The sequence below is a fragment of the Pholcus phalangioides genome, unplaced genomic scaffold, assembly GCF_987345545.1.
Source record: "Pholcus phalangioides strain wild (caught in Gottingen) unplaced genomic scaffold, Ppha-v1.0 ptg000020l_1, whole genome shotgun sequence".
NCBI lineage: Eukaryota > Metazoa > Arthropoda > Arachnida > Araneae > Pholcidae > Pholcus > Pholcus phalangioides.
In genome coordinates this window covers 9,183,449-9,193,518 of record NW_028301613.1, presented here as the reverse complement: position 1 = coordinate 9,193,518, position 10,070 = coordinate 9,183,449, and the positions used below count along the sequence as shown (strand labels likewise).

The 10,070-nt window shown below is 37.9% G+C and overlaps 1 protein-coding gene across 1 annotated transcript in view; it reads left to right on the top strand.

The window, feature by feature from the left end:
• The first annotated feature begins 104 nt into the window (after positions 1 to 104).
• Positions 105 to 10,070, top strand: part of LOC149070947 (activating signal cointegrator 1 complex subunit 1) — a 34,504-nt gene continuing 24,538 nt past the window's right edge. The window contains exons 1-2 of the mRNA XM_089248499.1: positions 105 to 672; positions 6,428 to 6,527. Of these exons, the coding sequence (XP_089104625.1) occupies positions 558 to 672; positions 6,428 to 6,527 (215 nt within the window). The 5' untranslated portion in view covers positions 105 to 557. The remainder of the gene's footprint in view (positions 673 to 6,427; positions 6,528 to 10,070) is intronic.

The window sequence follows — 10,070 nt, the reverse complement described above, 5'->3', positions numbered from 1 at the left end:
CCAAGAGTTGCCAGATCCTTAAAATATTTCCAACCGAAATCATCTCCAAAAGTAGCCAAAATATTTGGATTTATATGGTCAACCAATCGAGCTCGATGGGTCAGTATAGACAGATACTGTTGGTGCTGCTATCTAAAGTTAACATAAAAAATGAGTCATGTGGCGATGTTGTTAGTGTTTTTTTTACTTTTAATTTAGAATTTTAATGATAGGGCCTATGAATGCACAAAATAATTAAATTTCTCTACATTATTTGTAATATTACAAACAAAAAATATATTTGAATTATTTAATTATTAATATTTGCGCTTCGCTCAAACTGCAGCACAATCTTTCCATTGAAGGCGAGGATTTCGGTAACGAAATTCGTACTTTTGTAATAATCGATTCCTGGTAGCGAAATTATTTTGGTGTGTCTAAATATTTCTTAGGGGATTCCCCTAATGACTATAATTTTATCCAGCAGACAGTGAAGCGACAAATTTCGGCCGGGTGATCGTGTCTTTATGCGTCCTTGCTCAAGAAACTGTACTTGATGAACGAAACCGAAAATCAAAATGGATCCGGATGTTTTGAAACCGGAATTGTTGTGGATTGGTAAAAGGTGTTACAGGAAGATACCGCTCTCTCAAAGCATTGATGTTTCTCCCGACACTGTCGATTTATATCCAGGTCAGTACCGGGTCACTGTTCAGTCTGTGCAATTTTGTATGTTTTGCGATCAGAGGTGAATTTTCCTTTCCTGTGTGTCATCATCAATATCTCATAGTGCAGTCAGTCTTGTTATGGTTTTCATCATCAACCAGCATTTGCTCGCGAATTTTTTTATGGAGGAACATTCTTCAGTAGAACAAAAGAAAAAAAAAATGCTTCCGTTTTTGACAGAGGTCGGTGTGATACCTGCAAAATATATAATTTCTTGCCCGAAATATGCAGCCACCGTGGTTTTGCTGGAATAGGAACAAAATCCAAATGTAATGGGTCTTTTCGAGGTGCATTTATAGTTAACCTATGGACTACATGAATTTTGTCGCCCTTCCATTCTAGACTAATTTTCTCTATTTTGACTACTCTTTCCTCGTCATAACGTGCTTGAAATCTCCCACTCCTGCAAGTACACCTGCATCTCTAACAGGGTCATAGAGTACCTTCTGAGGGACCCTTAAAAAGGAAAGAAAAAAGGAAAATTTTTAAATTTTTTCTGAGGCTCCCATTTGGCTTGGGGCCCTGGTCTCTAAGGCTGGAATTACACTATAAAATTTTGATTAAATTTCTGTTATAAAATTTCAAAAATGTAGCCAATAAGCGTCTCGGTTACGTTCGCTCAAATGTAACCGATACACTTGTTGGTTATATTTTTCAAGTTTTATCAAAGAGCTTTTACAAAACTTTTATAGTGTAAAGCCAGCCTAAGTCACTCTTTTGCCACTCACACATTCTATTTTTTTCATTCACATGCTTACTTATGCTCCAAGTCACTCTTTCGCCTAACGTGCTTGCAATTTGTTTAGGTCACTCACTAACCTGATCGCTGACTATCTTGGCAGCAGGGACGTTGTATATCCTCATATTACTGGTGTCCAGGTCTGGCTTAACCAGGTCTTATTTGGATCAGCAAGAGCCCTAGGCAAAGTGATATTTTTGAGGCTCTACCTGGCTAGAAATGCTTGTGCATACCAATTTACACTCTTGAAAAATTTAACCAAATCTCATTTTTATGAGGCCTGTCTCTGTGCTCAAGACCTTGGGCTGTGCCCAGATAGGCCCTTGTATTAAGACGGCACTGCTCAGCAGAAACTGAGTTATTTAGGGTTATACAAATTTTTCTGCCCTTCTCCCATTCTACTAATATTCCTGGCCATTCATTCCTCAACTTTGTGGCCCCTCTGAACTTGCCACCCTGGGCTATAGCCCGCTAAGCCCCCTCTTCCCGCCCCCCGTAAATACAGTTCCAGAATTCTCCTCCTGTTTTGTGGCCATCTTGATTTTCACTGTTGAGAATGTTTGGTGAGCGAAATAACCAAATTTGACGCAACCCTATGGGAAGTTTACCATATCTCCTGTAACAATTTTTTATGCAGTTGTTTTCCTAAGTCCCCTCCCCAAGCATTATGTCCCACTGTTTAGCTATGGGTGGAAATACCTGAGTTATCATGAACTTTTTAATATATTTTTCCGTGGAAAAATATATTAAAAAGATTAAAAAAATGATATTCATTTATCAAATGAAAAGTTTTTTTTAAATCACCAATATATTACCTTGGTTTCTTACCTGAAATGTGCTGTTAAAATGGTTTTGAACAACGATCAACAAGAGTTCTGTTGGCATTGGGATTTGCCAGGAAATATACTGCCAAACTGAATGTAATGTTTCGGTGAATCTCATGGCTAACACTTTCTTTGAATGGTTTTAGAATTCCTCTTTGCAATGTTCTCTTGCTATTGTTTTTTCGTTTGTCATGAAATCGCTGATAACCTTTGATGGCCATCTTAAGTTTTCGCAATGTTGAAAATGTTTAGTGAGCAAAAGATTCTGTTTTGTTAAATGATCGATTTCGATATTTACCTTCATATTTTTTTCACCTTCATTTTAGAAATAAAAAGTTTTGATTTTAAGTAGCTAAATATGAATATAGCTGTATAGAATAAATTTTTCCATGTGCTATTTTGAAATGATCTTGAAAACCCATCAAAGGACAAAAAAAGTAAAAACAACTTAAGTTTTTTTTTTTATCATATGTGTAAGAAATAAGCTGATTTCATTATTTTAAGAGATAAACACAGCAGAAATAACAATATTTATTTTTTGCAGCAATATTTGTTCTCGTATCAGAATGGACCTAATCCATGACTTTCAGTCATAAAACCCAAAAAATAAAATAATATTGCAACATAAAAATGAAAAATATTTATGAAATATTAAACTTCAAAGTTATATTGGCTATAATTTGAAATGAATTTTGTTTGTTTTGAAAATTCAATTTTGAGTTTTTCATTACAAAAATGTGGAATGTACACTTTTTTTAGGAATGACCATAATCTCAGGTTTTATAGCAACTTGTAATAAAAAACGAGCACTTATTCCTCTGAAAATGGCACCCTTTGTGTCAAATAATTTTTTGTAGCTCCTTGGATACGACTATCTGAAAAGAGGTTTTTTTCGTCACATCTATTACCCTAATACAGTGGTTTCCAGTGTGGAGGGGAGGATCACACTGAGGATTTAGAGCAGTGGTTCTTAAACTTTTGCCATGACAACGTTTATCGGCAGCTCCCCACAATAGTCTGAAAAAAAAAAAACCACTTCAAAGCACTAGGCAATCATAAATTTCAACAGCTCACAATGATGCCTTTGACAAAGGTTGGCGATGTCCCTAGGAGTTGGGATGCATACTTTGAGAAACTAATCCCATAGAAAATACATAGACACTAACCCAAAAATTTAAGGTGTTCTTTGTCGGAGACAAACTTGGCACTAATATAGTGTAGACGTTTCTGGCAGTATTTTGGGCTGTCAAATTACAATATGGCAATAAGTCAGATTAAACAAGCAAAATATAATTTTTTTAAGGATCATGAAGACTGCTACAGAAAAATTGCGAGAGGCTAGCATTTATTTATAGCACTATTTGCAAGAAGAATCCATAAGATTATTCTGATAACAAACTCAGGGCTCTTACTTTTCAGTAAAATGTCCTTCTTTTGTCCTACTTACTAATTTTTGTTCTACTTTCCCTACCAAATCCTATCTACAAAATTCTTGTAATGGGTTTTAATTGAGCAGGGAATCATCAGTATATCGCCAAATAGGTAGGGGGGTAATGTGTATGTGGACCATTTGGTTTATTAATTTTTCATTTGCTTAGTTTGAGTTTTCAACATGTGCAGTAGTGATTAAAAACTTTTGTCTGGATGGAAAAAATAATTTTGCATTTACCTTCTGTAGTAACTTGCAATCATCATTCAAAATTATGGTGCCCATTTTGTGTATAGGTTAAACAACAGTTTGCATTACAAAACAGTTAAATACATAGGTCTATTCTAGGTTTAGTGATTCTGATGCTGCCCAACAGCATTCCATTGTCTTCTGTATTTTTAGGGCATGCAGAGGCATGAACAATATTTACAATGCTCAGCAAAGAGCTAGAAATTTTGCACTGTGCTTTCTGTTTTTAAAAAAAATCACTTCAAGATCACTTTGCAAAAAAGTCTGTGGTTGCTAGTGCACTGTTTTAGCCAAAAATAGTTTTTTTGTAACCATCATTTCTGTCATTTTGCTTTATACTTGTAACTTGAGTCAATCCTACAGGATGCTGAAATAGTGCTATGGAAAAAAAAAGATTTAAATAAAAGATTTTAGAAATTTTTTTTTGTTATGCTATAATTATGTTGTCTAAGGCGGTACCCGCCACATCCTACTTTTCAGTCCTGCTTTTGTCCCTTTCTCTAATTTTTTTGCGTGGGAGCTCTGCAAACTGAAGGAGAACAGATATAGGTATACAAGTAGCTCTCAAACTTTCTTCACCCGCGGCTTCTTTGCCCTAACATTCGTCCATGGTGCCCCAGAGCAGCCTTAATGAAGAACCGCTTCAAAGTTCACCATGACACTCCTGACAAAGGTTGGTGATGTCCCTAAGAGCAGTGATCCGCACTGTGAGAACCACTACCCATCACTTATGGGATTTCAAACCTTCTTCAAGAATGGGTGGATGCAACTAGAAAAGTCTGGCTATGTCTGTCCTATCTGGAGAGACAGACGCCACTTTTCTTGGAAGTGTAGGAAAGGAGGTGTATTGAGGCAGCTGCCTCATGCCTGGCATTGACCCTGTATATCTATACATTTTCTGTATATATACAGAAATCAGCGATTTGTAAAGAAACTGGTGAGCAGCACTTTTGCCATTCAAAAAGTTTTTTTTAATCTTTCTGTACTCCTGTCTTTAGTGATTCCATCCCCCCTCACACACGCATATAATATATGTGTCTTCCTCAGAACTAATCCTTCTATTATATACTGTACATGAAAATAAGAAAAAGAACAAGTAAAAACCTACAAAACAAGTTTGTAGGTGAGGGCAAAAAAGCAAGAGGCACTGTACTAATGCTTCCTTATCTAATCATCTACTCTCTGTACTGTTCCTCCCCTCCCTTGTTTCTTTTTTTTAAATATTTCTTTTCCTTTCTTTTTTTTAATGTGTGAATCAGGACACCACATTTATCTCCTATATATCTAATACAGATCATTCAAATTTATTGCCAGCTTCTTGTATGGGAAGTGATTTAACAATTTCCCATATAAACCTACAGGGAAATTGCATTTCGGCTATCAAAAGTGATTCTGGAATGAATCTTCGTTAACTGAGGTATCACTGTATTTAATTTTTAATTATAAATACAATGATAGCATTGGTTGTTCCAGGTTCAAAATTAATGCAGAAGAAATATTGAAATATGATCATTCAACTCCATCTACTGGTGAAATATTAAAATAGAATTATGCCTGTACGGTGGCAGCACAGCTGTATGACAAATTATTCTGTCATCTCCTCATGGAATAGACCGAGAATCTGCATGATGTGTATAATAAATATTCTGTCATATAGTTATACCACCACTGTTATATATGGCTATGACATGCTATTTCATCATAGCCAAATGGCAGGGGAGTATGAATAAAATTATTGCCAAAAGAAATGGGCTCACACCACAAAAATTCCATGTAGAAGGGGGGTAGCAGTTTAAGAAATTTTGCAAGTCTGGTGCCCTGCTCAATACACCAGAGTGAGTGCAAATTTCACCCTTTAGCCTCTCCTTCAATATTATGGGGGGGGGGGGGCTCAAAATGTATTCTTGCTCCAGCTGACCAAGCATCTAGTTGTGGCCCTGGATAGAGGCATGATTATAATTATGTCAATACGTGTATAATGTATTTGTATAGATGTATAAGAGCAGGGCTGCAACTACAGGAGAGCAGGCAGGCTTGGTACACGGGAGCGTGCCACAATGTGTGCTTGCCCTGGCTGTGAAAGTACTTAATAGCGGCCTTGCATATTAGATCTACTGGCTACATCATTGGTGCTGATGATCCCTGATCTCTGACTTAACTGCACTATACTTATTTACAAATACACAGTAAAACCTCTTTTGTGGACACCGGTGGGACAAAATAATTTGTCTATAATGGGAGGGGTGACCGTTATTCAGGGGTTTGAAATACGTACTTTTCTTATACAAGGGGAAATTATTATTCGGTTGCAAAAGAAGGGTGACTGTTAAGATGGGTTTTACTGTATTTGGCAGTACTTACACACTGCATTCTGTGTATGAGAGAATTTTTTTGCTATTTATTTAATCCAAATTTACACAATCAATTTACATTCATATTTGTTTATATTTTTAATTTCGATTTTTTTCTCAAAATTTGCAGGTGAATATCAGAAACCATATGAAGAACGACACGGGATAACTATTAAACACCAGAATAACAAGTTCCATAATGTAGTCCTTGCACCTGCCTTATTGGAAACGTGAGTAACTGAACTGTTGTTATGCCAGATGAGTTCAAAATATTTTTATCAATCCATTTTGAATAATTGTTTCTTTTGGTCTCCCAAATTATTAATCTATATATATAAAATGACATGTCGTGACATTGCCGAGTTGAAACCACCGAAGCTATGAATATGGAATTTAGTCAGTATTTTAATTTTATGATGTAGAGACACTAAGAAGGGGTTTAGGGGGATTCAAAGTTCACACATACAGTGGCGTTGGAGCCAGGGGTGCTGTGGGTGCTCAGGCACCCACACTCTCTTGTAGAACGGGGCAGAGCACCCACAGAATTGATTTAGGAATAAAAACCTCCTATATAGATTTCTGATTTTTTTCCCGTAAATATCGAACACAAAAAAAAAAAAATTAAAGGAAAAACTGCCTGTTTTTCCTCTCTATGAGTCTTGAATCTTGCTGGAGTCCCCGCTGCCATCACAATTGATAGAGCCTTTAGGCGCCGATACAGCAAACATTTTACTGTAGTTTCCCCCCGTTTTCTCACATTTCTGCTTGTGCCCCTTTTCCCTGTTTTGCCTAAGGGATGGAGAGTATCCAGATGCATATGTCATATGTTTTGGTGTGGCGTCAGAACCCGGGGTTGCTGCTTCTTGAGCACCCAAAGTGTTTTGCAATAAAGAAAAACCTAACAGAAAATCAAAAAAAAAAATTTCTTCATCCTATACCTCTTGCTCTGCCCTGTTGCTCTACTTATCCAGTGGTTATTCCTACATCTTCAGGCACCTACGATGGGTATTTTTGGAGCCCACGCCAACTTTTTTTACGATTCTGTCCACGCAGGCAGGAGCGCAACTAGGTGGAAGCAGGCGGATCTGGTGCCCTGGGCGCTGAACCAGGAGGGGCGCCGAATTCATTCTTTAACTGCTTCCTCTTCATGCAAGAGGTGCCAAAATTCCGGCTTGTCCCGCGTGACAAAGTATCTAGTTGCGGCCCTGCACAAAGGTGTCCTTCCATTATCTCAGGGTAAAAGTATTTTACAATAAATGAAATTCTGCATTGATGGGGTGATGCAGACACACATTTCACTCGAATAAATAAATGCCTTCAAAGATTTTTTAAGGAAAATTTGTCTCCTTGTTTATGACTGATACTGGTAGACATTGGCGTACTCAAAGGGGGAGCCAAGATTATAGTGTTATTTTGCAGGAAAAAACGTAAAAAAATCTGAACCCCCCTCGAGAAAATTCAGCGTTCGCCTATGCCGGCAGATATGGGATAATTTGCTTACAAGTCTTGACAGTGGTACAATTGTGCGTGCATTTATTTCCTTAGACCAGCGGTTCTCAATTGGTGTTCCACGGAGTCCTTGGGGCTCCGTGTGCAGTTTGGGAAAGGCTCCGCAGTCACTCGAAAAAAATAAAGTAAATCAGTAAATGATAAATAAATAAAAGAGACGGAGCTACGTCATAGAAATTATATACTAAAAGGGGCTGCACGAGTAGATAAAGGTTAAGATCCGCTGCTTTAGACTGCTCATCAAGGCAAGTTCTCTGAGTGTTTGGACCTTCTTTCATTTGAAGCAGCTAGGTTAGCAATAGTTCCACTTATACAATATCAAGTGGTTCTCAAGTGTTTGCCAACCACGGCTCCCTCGTGTATGGCTCCTCCAGGATGTGGAGGCCATGAGATTGTGAGGGCTCAAAAGATGCCAGGCTAATGGTATCTTTTGCGGGGGGCCGCAACCTGACATTCATGGGTCCCTTTATAATGAATTTATAGCGTGAAAAACACAAAATGAAGAGAATCGTCCCGGGCCCAGGGCTGGAGCCCTGGTCCTAGCCATAGTTTCTCCTCCGCCTTTTAGAAGTTATGAAAGAAATCAATTTAGAGCATGGAACAGGCACGCATCAATATTGCAAAGTCACAGTGAACCCACTAGGAACCGCATCGTGCACTTTTTAGAACCACTGATATCTAAATTTGTTTATGTAAAAAAACTGTGTTACATTAATGTATAGCAAAAGACTCTATATTGGGCAGGAGCAGCTCGCTAACAGGGTTTCAGTCCAGGGGCCCGGGACGATTCTCCTATCATTTTTTGTTTTGTACATTGCAAATTAACTATAGAAGGGCACATGTGTGAAAAGTTTAGTCTTAGGCTCTGCTACGGGACGCCATAGGGAATAAGGATACAGAGAATATCTTCCGAAAAATCTTGCGGTACTAACCTTAAAAATTATTATTTTAAGATGAAAGAATTTAATTAAAATATCATATATGGTTATTTTCTCTATATACCAATATGATATTTTAATTAAATTTTCTTAAATATTTTCAATTTTTATCAGTTATCTATTTCTGATCACATGGAGGCCCAGTCTTTGTTCCTTCCTGCGCACTCTTCTGGAGCCATGGTTCCATTTGGAGCAATATTTTTGTTTGGAAATCAAACAGTGCCGACTACAGCCACGGTTCCTAATTGAAAGGGGTGTGCCACGAGATCGGCCAAGACAGGGTGCCGCTGTATACAGTATTTCCAAGGTAGAATTGGCAGCTTGTGGTGGGAAATTTGGGGGGAAGTGCCAAAACAAATCTTCATTCTTGGTAGGAGCCCTGTTAGCCCCCATCAGTTGGGGGTATGATTTTTAGATCTCTGTTTAAAGGTAGCCCTGCGCATGATCACGTGGGCTCAAACATTTTTTATTTCGGTTCTTCCGAAGGATTTCAGGAGGGTCAATCATCTTGAATGAGGAAACGATTCACTTTTTATTCTTTTATTATATACCGAATATTATTCTTTGAAGGGTGACATCCATGGGTTCCGTGTGACAGAAGGAAGACCCCCTTTCTCAAACAGAAATCTTGTTGTTTTTTCATTTTCCATTTTGTTGAAGCAGACCAGACCTAAGCAGTTGCAAAAGGTGCGATCTGGTCGCAAAATTTAGGGGGGGGGGCACAATTATCGTAAAAGAAATCCTTTTCTTCTGAAATGGGAAACATGATTTTTTTTCCCTCCTGAAACTTACATTTCGTGGGAGAAGAAACAGATTGCAGTTTCAAACCCTGATAACATCAAAAAATGCTCGTGGCTATTACAATTAGTGAAGGAATTCCAAAGAGCATATGCAAAGACGGGGACTTTCAGTTTGACCGACATCCCCTTGGGTGCGGAAGTAACAGCAGATATATTTAATTTGTGTGGGGTAAATGGTACATAGGTATAGGGGAGATAACTCCAACGAAGCAAAGATTTTGAAACCATTGATATTCCTCTTTCTTTTTTTTCCGAAGTTCTTTTATTTTCCTCAACGCTAAAAATGCTATTAAACGATCGGTGAAGTCTGCCGACAACCAGCTGTAGAAGCTTGTGAGAAGATTGTTTGGGTTGTCCGATTTTGTCAATGGCCAATTCTTTATTGTGATTGGATGTTATTAGCATGGTTGTGCTTACAGCAACGGCATTGCACTAATTGCTTTAGTCGTCGTCGTCTTATTTGCATGTCAGATAGCGAGTAAAAGTACAGTACTACCTATGTTTACTGCTGGCCAGAATGATTGCC